Below are 19,951 nucleotides of genomic sequence, written 5' to 3'. Positions count from 1 at the left end.
GGGATGCTACATTGAATTTGATCATTACATTAGACTAAGAAAACCCACTTAAGTGAGTTTGACACCATATCTTCATCCTAAACCTTAAGACATTAGGTATATAGATCACATCACTTATGTGTCGCTCAACATAGACTCTTACCTCCAATATGAAACTTTAACTCAGACTTGACACATTAACTTTTATCCCTCAAGTATGAGACTATCCACTTCAGGGATCTACCACTAGGAACCTTATGGGGTAGTCAACAGTGGTGTGCATTTATCCATTGAACAAAGATCAACCACACAAATGAAAATGATACTAGACTATGCTTGGCACAGGTGTTCATACTAAAGAATAAACATTTAACTTACCAAAAATTGAGGCTCGATTAAAAAAAAAAACACAACATTTAAAAGTGTCTAATAAACACGTATTTTGTTAACTCAACAAATCACATAAGAGTTTATCCATGATTAAATCCATCAAAAACCAAAAGTGAAGGGATTTAAATTACTAGAGATTAATTTAAAAATATTGCATGAAAGTGAACAACATCTTAAACCTTAAATTTAATATAAAACTTAAACATCTACTCTTATATTGGTCATCTTTCTTTTTTTAGCAGAAAGAGGTAGCAGGATGACTGCTAACCTCTAAACTTCATTAACAAAAGAGAAAAAATACAAAAAGAGACTTGATGCATCAATTATGAAACTTTATTGGTCATCTCACTTATATGTTTGTCAACATCTACTCTTGCATCAACTATGGAACTTTAAGTCAAAATTGACACATTAACATATTTCCCTTATGTGTGAGACTTGATGCATTTGTGATTTGGTGACATAGGCACAACATGATAAAAAAGGTGGATTGATGTTGGTTTATGTAGGTTTATGTTCCCATATTTAATGAAAAGAGAGAAAGGAAATTAGAAAAGGAAAGGATATGAAAAAGCAATTTGAACATGAGAGAAATGATAAGGAAAAAAAAAAGTTTGTATTTTGTCTGTGGAGGTATTAGGAATAGAGTGAGTTATTGGTAATCTTATGGGTTAGTTGAAGAAATTGGAGATTTATGAGTAGTTTTTACCAAAAAAATAGATTCAATTAAAAAAGTCCCATATCATTTTAAAATGTCTCTTTGTCAACTCAACATAAAACATTTGTATTTTTCATTGTTAGATTCCACGAAAGACTAAAAGTGAAGGTGCAATAACAACCAACAACAACCAAGTCTTATCCTCACTAAGTGGAGTTGTCTATAGAGATTCAATTTTTTAATTTTTTTTTATGTTTGTTGTAGATGCTGACACAACCTTCTTTTATTTTATTTGGGATTGGGACCAAGGCTACCATAAACAAGATTAAAGTTCAAAAGTGAAGGTATTTGAAAGAACATAGGTTGAATAAAAGCAATTGCATGAAAGTGAGCGTCATCCAAAAACTTTTATTTAATATAAAAAATTAAGCAAAGAACATCCAAAAACTAAGATAACAATTTATCATAATGTATGGAGTTCGGAGGGAGCCTGTAATGACTTGGATCATCACATTTGACTAAGAGAAACCCCATAAGTGAGATTGACACCACATCTTCATCCAAAACCTTAAGACATTAGGTATATTTGTCATTTAACTTATTTGTTGCTCAATATATACTCTTGCATCCAATGTAGAAGTTTTACTTATTACAAATGACACATTACCATCCCTCCCTTAAGTGTGAGATTCTTTGTGTCTATGATATGGTGAGATAGCAAAATAAGATAAGAGGAACAACATGGTAAAAAAAATGTGAGTTGGTGGCTATTTCATAGATGGGTGTCTTTGTTCCTTTCTTTAATGTGGAGATAGAAAGTAAATTAGAAAAAGAAAGAAGAAAAAGGAATTTGAACAAGAGAGGAATGATAAGAAGTAAAACTAAAGAGAGTGTGTTTTATCTATGACAATATAATTAAGAGATTCAATTGTTGGTAATTTTATGAATTTATTTAAGGAATTGGAAATTACTGGGTAATTATGCTACCAAAATAATAGATTCATTAAAAATGTCGCATCAATTTAAAATGTCTAATAAACATGTAATTTGTCAACATAGCAGAACACATCTACATTTTTCCATTGTCAAATCATACCAAAGACCAAAAGTGAAGGAATTTAAAATAATAGAGGTTGAATAAAAAATTGCTTGAAAGCGAATGACATCCTAAAACTAAAATTTAAGATAAAAATTAAACAAATGACACCCAAAAACTAACAAAACAAATCATTATAATGTTACGACTTCCATTGGAACCTACATTGAGTTGTATCATCATATTAGTCAAAGAGCAACAACACAAGTGAGATCGACATCACTTCTTCACCCAAAGTCCTAAAGCATTAGGTATATGGATAATCTCCCTCATATGTTTCTCAACGTCTACTCTTGCATCCAATGTCAAATTTTAACTCATAATTGACAGATTAACATATCTCCATTAAGAGACTCTCCGTGTCTGTGATAGACCACCAAGAAGCACTCCATCCGCCGTCCATAATGTTGAACCGGGATATGATACCACCTCTGGGCTTTATAAGGGAGTCAACATTGATGTTATTCGACACATTACAGAAAGAGAAACCACACAAGTGAGAACAATACCACATCTTCATCGAAAAATTGAAGACTAAAATATGAGTTTTATTAATTTATTTGTTGCTCAACCTCCACTTTTTTATTCAATATTGAACTTTAACCGACACTTGATACATCAGAGCATTTTTCCCCTCAAATATGACGAAATTCTAGCCCGTGCTTGACACGGGTGTCCATTTGGGGCGTTTGACACTTGATAATGCATTGTTATTGTTTTGAGGCGTTTGACCGAACCATGCGCGATATAATGTCTTATGATGGTGTCGATAATACCGACAAACCATTTGGGGGTCTTTCTGTGGTTTTGGACGGTGATTTCAGACAAATTTTGCCAGTGATAAGAAAAAGATGCATAAAAGACATACTTGCTTCATCCATCAACTCATCAAAGTTGTGGAGTCACTGTAAGGTTCTCACACTTACAACAAATATGCGTTTACGTGCTTCAACCGTTCGTGTCGAGGAAGATGAGATAAGAAAGTTTGTCGATTGGATGCTTTCAATTGGAGATTGAATAGGATCCACCAACGAGAGTGGATAAATTAACATACCCATTCCTGATGAGTTGTTGATAAAAGATTCCTCTGATTTGTTGCGTTCTCTGGTTGATTTTGTATATCCGAATTTTTAGCAAAACATGAAGATCTCGGATTTTTTTCCAAGCACGGGGGATACTTGCTCCCACGCTGGACGCAGTTGATCACGTAAACAAATTTCTTCTATCATTGGTTCCAGGAGACAAAAAGGAATATACCAGTTCTGATTCGGTTTGCAAATCAGACGAGAATAGTGAGGTACAAAGCGAATGGTTTACCACCAAATTCTTAAACAATATCAAGTTTTCCGGTATTCCAAACCACAAGTTGAGATTTAAAGTTGGATGTCGAGTTATGTTGATGAGGAACATTGACCAAGCAACTGAATTGTGCAATGTGACTAGGTTGATTGTAGACAATCTTGGGAAGAACTTTATCGGTGTAACTGTTATTACCAAAAAAATGATGGTGAAAAAGTAATTATTCCAATACTGAACTTAGTTCCAGGTGATCTTGAACTGCCTTTCGAATTTACTATGAGACAGTTCCTGTTGGCTGTGTGTTTTGCAATGACAATAAATAAAAGTCAGGGTTAGTCGTTGTCTCATGTTGAAATCTATCTTTCCAAACCGGTTTTTACTCATGGACAGATGTATGTCGCTGTGTTAAGAGTCACTTCCAAAAAGGGATTGAAAATGCTTATACTGGATGAAGAAAATCGTGTGTGTACTGAGACCACTAATGTTGTGTACTGTGATGTTTTTCGAAATGTTTAACCTGTCGTTCTTGATGACGCAGGTGGGTATGAGTTTTTTTTTTCTCTCTTTTAAACTTCGTTGTAATATATATTTTTTATTTGGATATGAATTGGTTGTTTCTACTTGCAACCATTTTAATAGTTGCGTAAAGAAAGAGTAATGGATTGGTCATGTAGATAAACTACAATTCTGGAACTAACAATTAAGATCACACTTCTTATTTCATTGTATAAAATCCAATGACATTTATTGTTGTGCAAAGAACAGACCGAGTGATCAATTTGTTATAGGGACTAATATGTTATATGGAGTAATATTTTTGATCCTTTTTGACAATATTTTGATCTCATGTACCTTCAGGTGCTGTCTGCTTTAGGTGAGGTGATATCATTCAGATGTACACAGGCTGACGTTAATGGAATTTCTATGGCATTGAAATATCATTGACCAATTGCAATAGGTGCAATGCCTTCTCTTCGACTCCAAAATTTGCCTGATACATTAAGGTGTTTATCTACTGAGATTTTGGTTTTTCTATTATCTGGCAGAGCAACTTCAATATTCTCATACTCAGTTTAATTTTATTTATAATGTCAGCATCCTTCTGATCATTCTCATTTTTTCTAATGTAAGCCGTACTCTTTCAGTGACCATATTATCAACTATATACTCTGCTTCATTTTTTATACAATTTGCTATATATCCGTCTTTTTTTTTTCTTTGTTCACTGGAGCGCCTATGTCTATGTGCATGCACATGACAATTTTGTAGTCCTTTTTCAAGCCATATCTGTTGTGTTTTTATAATATGCTTAGTTAAAAAATGCGATAGATAGTTGGTGTTTTTGTCGCTGTTTGTTATACTTATTTGTTACACGATTGAATAATTACAAATTCGTATTGGATATTAAGATGAATCAAGTGTATGCACGATGTTAACTTTGTATATATAAGGGTATCCGCTATAGAAATCATGGAATTTGAAAGAAACTAATCTGATAGAGACGATTCGTTGGGTAGGGACAATTAATTGTATATGCAGCAGTAGGCCTCGAGACTCCAACACCCCCAGTTATATGCAGAACATAAAAAAAAAAAAAAGACTCATGTCTCCGTAATAAATTTTAGCCATCCATGTAAAATATTCCTGCATTAAATACTAATATTTCGACGTTGCATCCGTTAAATCATTCCTGTTTAACGATACGAAAATCCAAATAACTATATACGCATTGATATTTGTATATATAAGCAATCGAAAATACGATAACAATGCGTTCTATTTATATATTGTGTATAAAATAATGAATTTGCTATTTAATTAGATTTTATATATAAAAAATAGTCGTAATTCTAGCCCGTGCTTGGCACGGGTTTCCAAGCTAGTAAAGATATAAAAGAAGAATACGTTTAACACAGTTGGTATGGACAATACATAAAATATGCAAGGTCGGGTTCAAACCCTGACCACCACCAAAAAATACTCTTCTTCACAAAAAAAAAAGAATAGTAACAATAATTTCTTTTACGATAAGGATAATTTTCTTTTTAAAAACAAAAATTACCTTTTCTTTTACTTTTTCTATATATTTATGTGTATGACCATTAGGCAACATTTATTGTGTTGGATCATCACATCGAAATAAGAGCAACTATACAAATAAGTTGGACAACATATTTTTATTTTGGTTGACAATGAAATGAACAAACTCAAAAATATTTTGAAACTTGATTCATTATCGAATTTTTGAACTTGATTTATGAACAAAATAAGCCTAATCGTATTGAGTCGAGTTTTTTTTGCTCAAATCTTCACTCAAAACTTTATCACATTGAATTTATGGATCATCTCACTTGTATGTTGCCCAACTTTAATTATTTCATCCAATATACAATTTTAACTCTCATATCACAATCACAATATTTTTATATATGATTTTTGAAGCTATAAAATTATTATAAGACATACAAATAATTTTCAAGCTAATGTGTTTGTTTGAAGAAAAAAAACTTTAAATATATAGTTTTTCTCAATACACTTTTTATGAAAAAATTTAAACAAAAGTTTTTTGTCATAAATTTTAAAATTGATGCATAATATATTGTATACTTGCGTCAAGCAAAATTTTTTTCCGTCAAATAATCTTGTGATTAGAGTCGCAAACCTTAAACATGGAGAAGTGATGAATCTCGAGTTTAAATTTATGTTTTTGCATATTAACATCCTTACAGCCGCAAATTTAGTTCTACTCACAAAGAGTGGCGTGCAATTCTTATATACTTTTTTATGTCATGTGATATTAATTTTTAAAAATTAATTAATACACAATATTTTATACTTGGGCAACTTTATGTTACAAAACATTTAAAACCAATATTGACTATGAAAGCATGCATTCAGACCCAGCTTTATGATACAAAATGACGTTGAATATGAGGTCAATTGTGTGACACATATTACTATTCAAGAGGTGATTGGAAACATTATCAAGGGAATTTCCTGAATAAGGCCAACATGCATGATTGTGGAGTTCCTCTAAAAAAAAAAAGAAGCATGATTGTGGAGTTCTACTCCAACATGTCTGGTGTCATTGTGAACTATGTGAAGTAAGACTTGTAAGGCTTGTGGGCATCATCCTCGACGAAGAGATGGACTTGGTGAGACTGGACAATGACAACATCGTTGTGTTTGAGGAAAGGGATGCTAGAGATGCAGACATTGAACTTAAGCCGCCGAATGGGTTGGTCACTGCAGCATGGATTGATGATGAGCAGACCAATGGTAGCATGTCAACCAACAAGAGCAGCAACCCCATCACCACCAGCAAACTTTCCTCCTCTATAATAGATTGATGAGAGGGCATTGCATCATCGATTAATGATCATGACCATTTACAGTTTCCAAGATCAGGCATCATTCAATGGATACTTACATGAGCATATGACACATTATACTACCCTAGTGATATATGCAAATCGTTTGGAGGATAAATCTTTTTTCTTGTCTAACCGTTGTTACTTAGCCTGCTTCCTTTCCTTGTTTTTGCATTCGTCTATTTGCCCACTATACAATAAGTCAATAACTTTTTTTCTTTTCAAGTTGTTTTGGTACTTGTTGTGCTGAATCAACTTGTTTTGTAATTATTATTATTATTATTATTATTATTATTATTATTATTATTATTATTATTGGTTGAAAAATTTTTCTTATTTTTTTGGACCTTATTATTATTCAAGTCTGCATGGATGAAGTACATCAAAATTAAAATAAGATGGGTTCTTTGTGCTTTTTCTAGGTAATATATTTCACTTTTTTGGTCAGTTAAAAAATACTCTATTTGGTAACATTTAAAAGCAATTATTCATTTTTTTTAGAATTATTATATAACTTATGTATTTGGTCTATATTATAGTTCAGATGCATCAATTATTTAATAAATCTGAAAAAGAAAAGGTTACTTATGAATGTGCCCGGATGAAATATAATATATATACTCAATTTTCTAGGATGTATCCCAAGGTTTGCACACATAGCCAAAAACATTAACTCATTCATATATACAATTAATTATAATTTCGATTCGCTACCAATTCATGTGATTAGAAAGCATTGTTAGATTGTAAAAAAAAAAAACATTGTTGGTATTTTTTTTTTTATAGAAAAAAGTTTAGGTTGAGGGGCTAAGTCAAGAGCAGAAGACTTGAGAGAGCTCGGATAATATTTATATAGTAAATAGGTACATTTATCTCATTTTAAAAGTATTAATAGATCTTGAACCAAAAACCTCTCCTAGTCCAAAACATATATTTTTATTACTAGAACAAACACTAGGAGATTAAAGCAATGTCATAATTTTATATAAGAAGAGATTAGTTACATCTAGTGAAAATGATTGATCCCAAACAATTTAACCTGGCGAACTAAAATCGAATCATAAACTAGATACTCTAATATCTAATGATCAACAATGTCTTAAATAAAATTATTTTAAACAAAGAAAAACTTATAAAAAAAATCACAAGGTGAAAAAATAAAAAAAAATAAAAATTTGATATTGATTTTAGATTCGGAGGTTCACCAGATTAAAAGTTTGGTCTAGTGTTAAAAAGACATATTTTAAATTCTAAGTTCCTAGATTCAAGCTCTATTAGCAATCTTAAAAAGAGATAAATGTACATATTTTTTCCTTTTTAGGAAAAATCATATATTTTTGTAAGTACAATATAAACTCAAACATACTACAAATTTCGTACTACTCTGATCTTTATTAGTACAAACAAAACTTTATTTGTTAGATACATTCAATAAATTATATATCTAATACAACATTTATCAAATGAATTTAAGAAGTATTTTATACCGGAGACTGAGAGCGTACCTTAGACCAAGAAAGGTACCCTCACTCTAAATTTCTTCAAACAAAAAAAACAACGTTGGTGTAAGAATGCATCCATTGTACTCGGCATATATCATGCGAGTCCATAGAATTCGCCGCTTCATTTATGAAACCTATATATCATAATCAATTTGCATACGTTGCCGACAGTAGAAGATTACAAAAAAAGAAGAAAAATAACAATAAAAATGTCAAATTATATCATGCACAATGCTATTCAAAATTTAAGCTGCTTTAATAACCTATAGTATATTATATTTAAAGGTTAAATATAATTTCAACAAAATTACTTCAAATACATTCGTAATTGGCTATGAACTAAAAAAGTCCTCTTGAATATTTCAGAGACAAATGTTCTAATTTTGAACCCTTAAAACATTGGACTGAGATTGATATATGCAAAAACTTAAGCCCGTATATAAATTGGTGAAAGAATCTGGACCCTTCAACATTTTAGAGTCCTTGCGTAAAAAAAAAAAAAAAATACATTTTAGAGTCCTTGCGTAAAAAAAAAACATTTTAGAGACTTCAAAATTTGGAGTTCATTGGTATAATTAAGATAAAAAATTTAAATTTAATTAAAATTTAGACCCTTACGCATAACTATTTAATAATTTTGGGAGAATTTGGGTCTTCAAATTTCTCAGGCCTTGTGCACTAAATAAACTAACCATCTTTTTCAATGTAACATAATAAACTATTTGCAATAAACTTGTCATCTATTTTATTTGACTATTGATAATTTTTATTGTTGAAAATGTTTTCTCCATAGGTTTAGAGACCAAGAGTGTCAAAATAACACAAATAAATTCAATAATCAAATAATAATATTTTTTATGATCATTTTTATTAAGAGACTTGTTTGAATTAGCTAAAAATATATTTTAGAATAGCTAAATATAAAAATATAGTTAGTCATTCAACAAAAATAAATTTTTTTGGGCTGCCATATTTATCCCATTTGTCCAAAAGCATCCGCCCCAGGACAAAATGACTTAGACTCATCCGACTTACGAATTTAGGTTCAAATTTTAAATGACAAAAGCAACCATATTTAACAGGGTCTTGCTAACAAGTGCCCTAAGGGTTTGCTACCAACTTTTGGTTTAAAAAAAAAAAAAAAAAAAAGTGCCCTAAGGGCATTGTTTAAGGAACCCACAAAAAGAAACTATGTCTTGAAAATACAAGTCCAACATATGTTAAAGTCATAACCATACAATTTCCAATGCAAAAGTTGCTACTTTTAGATGCTTAAACAATGCCCTTAGGGCACTTGTTAGCATTTTCCTATTTAATACAGTGGAATCTACATAAATTTATCCTTTTTTTTTTGTGGTCGGAGTTTGAACTTCGAACCTTACATATATTATGCATTGTCACTACCGAGCTAAGCTCACGAGTATCCACATAAATTTATCTAATAAAAGAGTGAATGCATGTAAACATTTTAAAAAGTATGGTTAAATATGTTTTTGCTCCCTATAAATATATCAATTTTTCGTTTCAGTCCCTCTAAAATTTTCCTTCAACTTTTAGTCCCTCAAAAATTTTCCATCTTCACTTTTGGTCCCTATTTTAAAGTAAACTCATATGTAGAATTCATATTTTTGAATAAAATTTTCATAAAAATTCATAATATTATAATAATCTCTCCCAAAAAAAATTAAATTTTTTTAACAAAACATGAATTTAATATGAATTTTTATATTTTTTACGGTTAAAAATTCATATTAAATTTAGGTTTTGTTAAAAAATTCTAATTTTTTTAGGAAATATTTTATAATATTCTACACATTTCTGCATAATTTCATTAAATAATGCTAAAGTTAACTTAAAAATAGGCATAATTTCATTAAATAATGCTAAAGTTAACTTAAAAATAGGGACCAAAAGTAGCAATTGAAAATTTTATAGGGACTAAAAGTTGAAGGAAAATTTTAGAGAGACTAAAACGAAAAAGTTAGTAACATATTTAACCCTAGAAAGTATTATTGCACTTGCTTTTATCATCACACCACTACCGTCCGGTGTGTGCGGGAGTGAAATGAAATCAATAAAATTGTGTGTTTTATAAGCTATGTTTGATGTTTGATAGATTTGATGATGAGACAGTGCCGTAGAAGGTAATACACCGACAATTGGTACGGTCACCAATATATATTCGCTACTCCCCCTCGAAAGAAAAATATATTGTTACTAACTTACTAACGTGCATATCGCTATAAAAATCCCAATCCAAAACCTTAATTTTGTGACATAATAATAACTAGTTTTTGCTTTAGTTCCACCTAGCTAGCTAGTTTATCCCCTTGCTCTCTCAACAAACAATTCCCAACTCAAAATCATATGGCTAATTCATTGCCTTTCTTGCTTATTATTTTCATGCTTGCATTTTCAGCCAATACCAAAGCTACTTCATCAGTAGCAAAAGACCAAGTCCCATGCACTATGTGTGCTGAGTGTGAGAATCCATGCCAACCTCTACCACCTCCACCTCCAAAAGTGTTAGAGTGTCCACCACCGCCGTCGCCGTCACCGCCTCCACCAACGCCGCCGCCATCACCTCCTCTGCCACCAGCTATCGTCGAATGCCCTCCACCTCCACCAGCTCCAAAGTCACCATGTCCAAATAATTGTGAATCTCCACCAATGACTCCATACCCACCACAAAATTCATATTTTCCACCAGGAACACCATTTCCATACTACGTACCTCCAGATTATTATAACAAGAATAGCGGTGAAACGTTGCTTCCATTTCAAGCAATATTCTTCTCGAACCCGAATTCTCACTTTGTGTACTCCATAATTCAATGTTTGATTAATTTGCTCTTTCTTTGTCTTCCATATTGTATACTTTAGGTGAATTATTAATTTTGGTAATTCACGTCCTTAATTTGTGCTTCCATATTGTATACTTTTAAGTTAACTTTGGTAATTCATCCATGGTCCTTAGTTTGTGCTTTCGAGACCGAGTAGCTCTCTACTAGACTCAAAGATATATTCGCATGACAAATGTTAGAAATCAAACATCTTTGCAAAGTTTGAGAGTTCCCACCGTTAATCAAACAATCGTTTTTTTTTTTTTTTACAATAATCAATCGCTATTTTTTTTAAAGGATCAAACAATCACCTGGTCTTTTGTTAATTGTTAGATTTATTATTTTTCCGTCAAATGGAAATTGTCACATTCAAATCGTGTGTATCCTCTAAAAAAAACCATGTGAATATGTAGCAAACTTTTTGATAAAGAAATCTTTAGTTCACTAACCCCATGTAGCTTATGCAGGAGGATAGTCAATTGAGCCTAACACCAAACCAAAACATGCAAGTTAATAAGACAAAAACTTGTTTGCGGTTCATTCCAGACCTATATAAACATAAGAGAAATTCACACGAGTGCTTATGAAACATTTTTTAAGGATCTTTAATGGTAAGTTTTTTATAATTAAAAAATCGTATTTTCAGTGCATTTGAATATGTAATATTTAACTTTTTGAAGGAATAAAAATTAGAAATAACAATTATATTTAATTTATTTTTATTTAATTGTATACCAAATTAAAACTGTGGGAATTCATTCCACTAAAAATACTATATTGAAACTGTCATCTTAATCTTCATGGTTTCTAACTCATCTTGATCTTCATGGTTTCTAACTCAATCAACCGACAAAATGTTGAAATTGCTTAAATTGCATGATTGTGTTGCGTCATGAGTTCATAAGATTATTGTCATTTTCTTTTTTCTTTTTTCAATTCCATAATGTCACACATTGAACTTGAAACTACTCAAGACCTAGGGCCGTTCCTATGAAATTTGTGGTCCGGTTTTCAAAATAAAGAGATGCCCCTAAGAGAAAAACTAAATTTTTTAAGGAGAAAAAAATGTTTATAACGTTTGTTTTGTTCTAATTTTTTAGGAAAAAAATTATAATTTTGTTGTTAGAGCTTTGTTATTTTATACTATAAGTTTGGGCAAAAAAATAACATGAATAAATGAAAAGAACAAAAAGAAATAAGAACAAAAATAAAGTTCTAATGTGTTTGTTAATAATACATCCAAAAAAAACAAAAAAATAATTAAAAGAAAAAAACATTAATCCTAGGTTGGAGTTGAACCCAAGAACAATGAATGGGTATAATTAAAAGAAAAAAACATTAATCCTAGGTTGGAGTTGAACCCAAGAACAATGAATGGGTGTATCAACACAAATTGCAACTACAAATTGCAACTGCTAGAGTATATTTGCAAGCTTGAAAATGTTTACGCGTTAATAGTATATATTTATTCCAACATGCATTGTAAAAATAAAAAAAAAATATTTGGGTTCCAAATTTTGGAGGCCCGGTTCGGTAGAGTTGTTTGCATCCCAAGGTCCGGCTCTGTCAAGACCAATACTACATTTTCATCATTCTAAACCCTAACACTCACCTTGGACACATACTAACTTCTTAAGCATCAAACTATTTGCATGTATATCTACCGTTGAGGCCGGAGACCAGGGCCGTCCCTGAGAATTCGGAGGCTCGGCTCCGGGAATGAAAAGAGGCCAGTGAACATGAAGATTATCAACAGTAACACGTCTAACATGTTCTTGGACGCAACTCGTACCAATTAGTCATGCCCTTAATGTGTTCCAAGCTTGCCTCATGCTCTTTAAGTCTAACAAAAACATGTGACCAATCACTAAAACCCTCATTTGCTAATTGACCTCTACCAATCCCTCTTTTAAAAACTTTACAACAAAAACAAAATAATCTATCAAGCTCTTTTGAATAAACAAGCCAATCTCTATCACACTTCTCTCCATTTGATAAAGTTCTAGTATACAAATGAGCCGTAAAGCGTCTAGAAGATTTATCTCTAGGACCCTTCACAATACTTAAATCTCTTATAGGGCCTTTTGTAGCTAACAACTCAATCATTTTAGAGTCGAGAGAATCCCAATTTCTTGGATCAAATATATCTACACTAATGTGAATGTCATTAACATTATCAACATTTTGATTATCATCTTCATTATCATTAAGATTTTCAACATCAACATCCACAACAACATTATCATCGATAGGAATAGCATCAACAGGAATGTCATCAATAGGAATAGGCATAACATCAACATCATCAATGGGAATAGCATCAACAGGAATAGCATCAACATGAATAATATCAATAGGACTATCATTTATAGGAATTTGTGTTTCTTTTACAATAAATTTATCAAGAGCTCCTGTTTGGGATTCAATTAACTCAGCAATTTTTTTCTTTTTCCTACGCTTCTCAGCGCCAAACTCAAACTTTCTAATCTTAGGCGGCAATCTAGGAGGAGCCAATTTAAGAGGCATAGAGGAAGATTAAATAAATAAAGAACCTGAAATTCTTCACTGTTCTTTAGCAATTCCGCAATGTTGAAGTTGAACCACATCATTAGACATACAATGTTGAGATTGAACCATAAAATAAAATTAAAACATAATTAGTAATTAGCAACATATATGATATATAAATTCAATTATACAAGAACACTAACAAGAAGTGCATAAAGCCAGTGTTACAAGAAGTGCACAAGAAGTGCATAAAGCCAGTGTTACAAGAAGTGCATAAATTAGACAAAAGGCCTGCACAAGAAGTGCATAAAGCCAGTGTTACAAGAAGTGCATAAAGCTAGATTTTTGAAACAACATATATTAGACAAAAGGCCTGCACAAGAAGTGCATAAAGCCAGTGTTACAAGGAGGCCAATTAGGCGCACAACAACAAGCACCAACAGGTGCTGAAGCCAACCAAACAAAAAGGGGCAAATAACAGCTATTGAAACAAACTAAAAAAGCCAACAGACAACAGGAAAAGGGGCAAATAACAGTGTTGTTTTGGAAAGGGGAAAACCAATTGAAATTTGAAACAGTGTTGTTTTAAACATTCAACAAATCTCTATCAATCTCTATTTTAGCAATTTCAACATTCAAATTAATGAAAGAGAGTTTATTTACTTCCCAAACAATGTTGTTTTGGAAAGGGGAAAACATATTGAAACCTTGAGAGTCTACAATCAGTGATGATTTAGTGAAGAAGGAAGAAGAAGAAGGAAAACCTGATGATGTGAATCAGTTGATGATGGTTGTGAATCGGTGATGGAATGGAAGAAAATCGGTCATGAGATTGAGAGCGACGAGCGTGAGGAATGATTTGGTTTGGTGCAACGCGTTTCAACTTCAACTTGTGAGGAATGATTTTTTTTATTGGAGTATAGTATACTACTGGGTATAAAAAAAAAAAAAATTTGAGGTCCATCCTTGAGGGAGGCCCAGCTCGATTGAGCTGTTTGCACCCCCTCAGGGCCGGGTCTGCCGGAGACGTAAATTACCACAAAACATCAACATCCCAAAGTCCAAACATCTATTTTCGAGTTCTAAACTAGAACACATAACATTTGGAAACATTTTTCTTTTTTAAGAACATTTGGAAACATTTGTTCGGAAACTTTTTTTAATGCACGTATACGCTCATTTTTTATTATTATTTTTGAATTTTTTTTTTTATGAGTTTACACTTAAAAAATGAGATAAATAGTGTTGTTTGACTTGTTTCCATTATCTTTTTCCACCTCCTCAACAACCAACCAAAAGACGGAGGACGCAAACTCCCTTGCAGACTTCATTAATGACCATAGAGACCACAACTGTTTTGTTTTTATTATCCTTCAAAATCGATTTGAAGCCACCCCTTCCCAAGTTAATGTTATATGTTCCCTTCTTCGTACAGTTACGTAGGGTTTTAAAGTTCAGGCGATCAATTCAATCCGGTGATCTAAATAAATTCAATTTGCATTTTATTTGAATCCCTTCAAGTTTGAGTTTGATCCAAATCAATTAATTCGTTTAAACTCAAAATGGTTTTGTTTGAGGGCAAAGGCTACGGTGGGAAACCTTGATAGGTCTCCTACCGGTGAGAGACCTCCTTTTTTTTTCCTTGCAAAATATGAAAAAAATGAAAAAAATGGAAAATTATATAATTTTTTGAAAAATGAAAAAAATAGAATATATAATTTTGAAAATCATTAAAAAATCTGTTTTTTTTTGAAAATATATTATTTCATTTTTTTCGAAAAATCTGGATATATTATTTCATTTTTTAACGAAAATTTCAATTTTAAAAAATTATTTCATTTTTTTTCGAAAAATCTGGATATATTATTTCATTTTTTTACGAAAATTTCAATTTTAAAAAATTATTTCATTTTTTTCGAAAAATCTGGATATATTATTTCATTTTTTTACGAAAATTTCAATTTTAAAAAATTATTCTGGATATATTATTTCATTTTTTTACAAAAATTTCAATTTTAAAAAATTATTTCATTTTTTTCGAAAAATCTGGATATATTATTTCTTTTTTTTACTAAAATTTCAATTTTAAAAAATTATTTCATTTTTTTTCGAAAAATTTCGGTAAATTATTTTAATATTTTAAATTTATTATCTCTTTTACCAAAATACCCCTAATTTAAGAATGAAATAACAAAAGCATCATTTTTGTCCTTTTTTACTCAACCATTGGATTTAATCCAATGGCTCCATTCATTTTGCAAAAAAAAAAAACGAGGTCTCTCACCGGTAGGAGACCTATCAAGGTCTCCCACCGTAGACGGCGCCTTGTTGGAGTAGTGGTTTATGATTTCAAATCCGTAGACCCACAAATTCAATCCCTTGAAAAAATTGTTACATTTTTTTTAACAATATGTTCAAGTATTTTTAGTAAATTCAAATGTTAATAATTTAGATTAAAAAAAGGGTTACAATTTAAAGGGTAAAATTCAAATGTTATATATTTTTTGTTAATTTCTTTCAAAATATTTTGTTAGGGCTGTTGATTCAACCCAAACCAACTCGTTAAAATATTATGTCACGGTCGATGATAAGAAAAAAAAGTTTCTTGCTTAGAGCAAACCAATTAATGCATTGTTTGGATATGCGGCATGTGCAAGATTCTCGCGTCCCTAGACACTTCTGCCGTGAAAATAACAAAGCTACAAAACGTAGCATCTGTGTAAACGTACGTTTTTTCACTTTCCACCGCTACAACAAACACACACTAAGTTTGATTAGGTCGGATAACGAGTTTGATCAAAACCGTTCAACCCAACTCGTCAACACCTCTACAGTTATGCCCTATATTTTTAAAAATTAAATGAAATTGAGGAATGGAATATACTTTTTTATTAATCAAAATGACATTACTAGACATTTAACGACAACCATTTGTAGTATTTCAACTCTGTCCCTTGAGAATACAATGTTAAACTCTTACCTATAAGCTAACACTATATGTACAAATTAACGATGGCACTAATGGTCGTTTTACAATATCTTTGTGAGATGCAAATTGCATCCCTCGAAACATAGAAAGGTATATGCTCATTGCATTGATGCCTCCATTAACTTAATTATTTTGTTACAATGTATTGAATAATTTTTGTTGTTATTAAAAATTAATATTGTACTAGACCAAAACTATTGAATATTTTTATCTGTGAAGAATCAAATAGACAATAATATACATTATTGAATCATTGTTTGGCGCATACACATGAACTGATGTAAACATTTCATTTACTTTAATCATATACTAACTTGAATATCAGATTATTTAGAGGGATACTCCCACCATCAGGTTTCATCTTCTCTATAAATTCCGGTCAAAAACCTCCTTCAATGGAGCAATATTTTTTCCATCATTCTACAATCACTTTGAGATCTTCATTATTGATACCATGAGTTCGGATCACAACACCTAGCCTAACTAATTATTTTTCCTGGCAATACCTAGCCTAACTAACATGTTCTTGTTAAATGCTGACATTTTCCTAGATGAGGCTTTTCCCACAAACTGATACTATGAATAGATGTATTGTTATCAATTGGGTGATGGATTTATGGTACTTGTAACCCGGAAAGGGAAATATACTAACCCAATGGAATACTGCTTCAATCGATCCTACATCGTTCGTTATGGAAAGTGACATTCGTGGGATCAATTAAAAGTATCACACGACTTTTTATCTACCAATAAAATAATACAGAATTAAGCAATACAGATACCGTCCAACACTTAAATACAACTGGTTTTTAGTAAAATAATATTCTCAACTTTAATATATCTTTTTTTACAGATATTAAATTTAATATAGTTTTTTTTTTGTAACCAAAAAAAAATGATTTTTTTTGGTACAAGGGTTAAATATGATTTTAGTATATCAAATTATGTCCTCGTGAGTTTAACTTAGTTGAGACAATACATAAAATATGCAAGGTCTGGGGTTCAAACGCCGACCATTACCAAAAAACAAAAATATATCAAATTTTTGTTCATCTCAAAAAAAAATTGTTTTGATCCCTCTAAAAAAATTGTTTTTTTTGTCAATATTCTGATTTTACTCAATTTTTTTAATCGCGGTTATTTATAAAAGTTCATGTTTCGTGTTTCAAACGACATTTTTTTTTATACACATTATTTATAAGACCATAAAATATAATTAGTTTAATAATTTATATATACCATCAATATAAATATTCTTTACACTCTTGACCAAAAAAATAAATAAATAAAAATATATATTGACACATATGCACACATACCAAACTGACTTGCCTCCCTCATTACTTTCGTACCAACTCTACTCTACCTCCCCTTCTGTTACATATTGTTACCTTCCCTTTCATTTAATTTCCGTGTTTCAGCAAAGAAAGGACACCATCATGGAATGCATCACAACCAGCATGCAAAGGAGTTTGAAAAAGTACTGGAAGAGAAGAAAGGGATATCAAAGAATAAACAAGTCAGGTCGGAAGACGAACACGGTGAAGCTTGGAGGAGGAGCAACCACCAGAACAAAGAAGAAATGGAGGATCAAAATTTCTCCTAAGATAAAATTTCCAACAATTTCTTCTCCTAAGAAATGGATGGTGTGGATGAGAGACTCCTATGTGAGGATGATGCTTGGTTTGGCTAACTCGAAGGTAATGAATTTGACTAGCTTCAATGACCCCACATGTGGATTTGGGAGGGCTCCACAACCTAAGGAATACGATAATAAAATGCTTGTTCATATGTATAACTCGTTGGTTGTGGCTCAGGGACATTTGGTTCCACTCGATAATTTACCATCAAAATTGGGCTCAGAAACAGCTTGAAAAAAGTTTGTTTATAGCCTTTTCCCTTCCATTTTCTTTATCATTTTAACGAGTTCTTGTTTAATTCTGCTTGTTTATAGACATGCTTTGTTTATAGCATGATCTCTTTGTGATTGATAAATGCAATTTTACTTATTTTCCTCACCGTTAGATCGTATCATCCTGTTTATTTATTTTTTTCTCTTCCGGAAGGCCTCAACATAATAATTTAAAAATACTATATTTGTGATAATTATTCTTCTAATATTTTTATGGGTACAATTTCTTCTAAAAAAAATTTTTGAAAGAATTTTCTTCTAATATTATTATCAAGTTGTAAGCGGAAATGCATTTTTTTCTCAGATGTTATGAGGCAGATACGCAAATAGAGGACCACAATTTTATTATATGTAAAAGGAAAACTTTTTTTTTTACAAAAACGAAAAAGAAATCTTGGGAATTAAGTAAGGAAAAATGCTAGAATATGGATTAAGAAAAGAGAAATTCTTACACTCAACCAATTAAAATCAAACATCACATTAAAATAATAAAAATAATTAATATCATAATTTTTTCTCATAATTTTTAATATTTCTCTCTCATTTTTCCACTTTCTTTAACCAACAAAAACCACCCACCACCATTTATTGTTTCCATTTCCTTAATTAAAATCATATTTTTTTTAAAGTTAATAACATGTGTCATATTTTTATTGGTTGAGTGTAAAAATAATCTCTTAGGTAAGAGTTCATGCAAGAATATCTCGAAAAGAAAATGATAACAAGTCAATTACTCGAAGTTTGGGGTGGATAGAGTCTACGTATTTCCCAACGTTACGTATTGATCCAAATCTCGTGTTAGTTTTGTTCTTTTACTAAAAATCTCATATGTTAGTTTGTACAATTTTCAGTAGTTACTCTATCATCAACCCAAGAATGAAGAACCTCCCATTTTTCTGTCTTTTTCTTTCCAAATTAAAATAGAGAGACACAAGCAATTGTTTATTCAATTTCGCTTGTGTTTAAAGTTTATCAAAATTGTGGTGTCTATCTCTTCCATGTAATATAGATGAGGGAGAAATGAGAGGAAAAAAATAAAGATGATCTCCAAATTGAAAGTTTTGCATATGATAATGAGAATTGCTAAATGTAAATATGCTACGGATGAGTCAACACATGAAATTTCAAGAATGTGTGTCATGTTTTTAATTAGGGTTGATTAAATAAATTATCCTTATAAATATTCAGAAATTTATTAAATCACAAAGATCTTATTATTCTCCGATAGAATTTTTGTATGACAATCCGGGTGAGCTAGCTCAGTTGGTAGGAATATATATGCAGGGGGCTGGGGTTCGAACCCCGAACGCCCCACTTCTCCACAATTAAATTGTGTGAGCTCTAGCAATTAGGCTACTTGACAAAAAAAAAGATTTTTTGTATGACAAAGGGGATCTTTTTTTT

The 19,951-nt window shown here is 31.2% G+C and overlaps 2 protein-coding genes and 1 pseudogene across 2 annotated transcripts; 2 read left to right on the top strand and 1 right to left on the bottom strand.

Annotated features, from left to right (window-relative positions):
* Window positions 1-2,861: 2,861 nt before the first annotated feature.
* On the top strand, window positions 2,862-3,938 carry LOC146911080 (uncharacterized; annotated as a pseudogene).
* A 7,045-nt stretch (window positions 3,939-10,983) lies between these two features.
* LOC146911079 (uncharacterized) lies at window positions 10,984-14,881 on the bottom strand. The gene is made up of 2 exons (XM_085727314.1): window positions 14,411-14,881; window positions 10,984-13,703 (listed from the first exon to the last, which is right to left on the bottom strand). The coding sequence occupies exon 2, from the start codon at window positions 13,662-13,664 to the stop codon at window positions 12,903-12,905; it is 762 nt and encodes a 253-aa protein (XP_085583440.1). The 5' UTR covers window positions 13,665-13,703; window positions 14,411-14,881; the 3' UTR covers window positions 10,984-12,902.
* A 3,073-nt stretch (window positions 14,882-17,954) lies between these two features.
* On the top strand, window positions 17,955-18,659 carry LOC146911078 (uncharacterized). The gene has a single exon (XM_085728012.1). The coding sequence runs from the start codon at window positions 18,075-18,077 to the stop codon at window positions 18,507-18,509; it is 435 nt and encodes a 144-aa protein (XP_085584138.1). The 5' UTR covers window positions 17,955-18,074; the 3' UTR covers window positions 18,510-18,659.
* The last annotated feature ends 1,292 nt before the right edge of the window (window positions 18,660-19,951 follow it).

This window comes from Medicago sativa, chromosome 7 (genome assembly GCF_051527215.1).
Source record: "Medicago sativa cultivar Bolivia chromosome 7, Bolivia_mono, whole genome shotgun sequence".
NCBI lineage: Eukaryota > Viridiplantae > Streptophyta > Magnoliopsida > Fabales > Fabaceae > Medicago > Medicago sativa.
The sequence above is the reverse complement of the archived record's forward strand: the minus strand, read 5'-3'. Positions and strand labels throughout refer to the sequence as shown.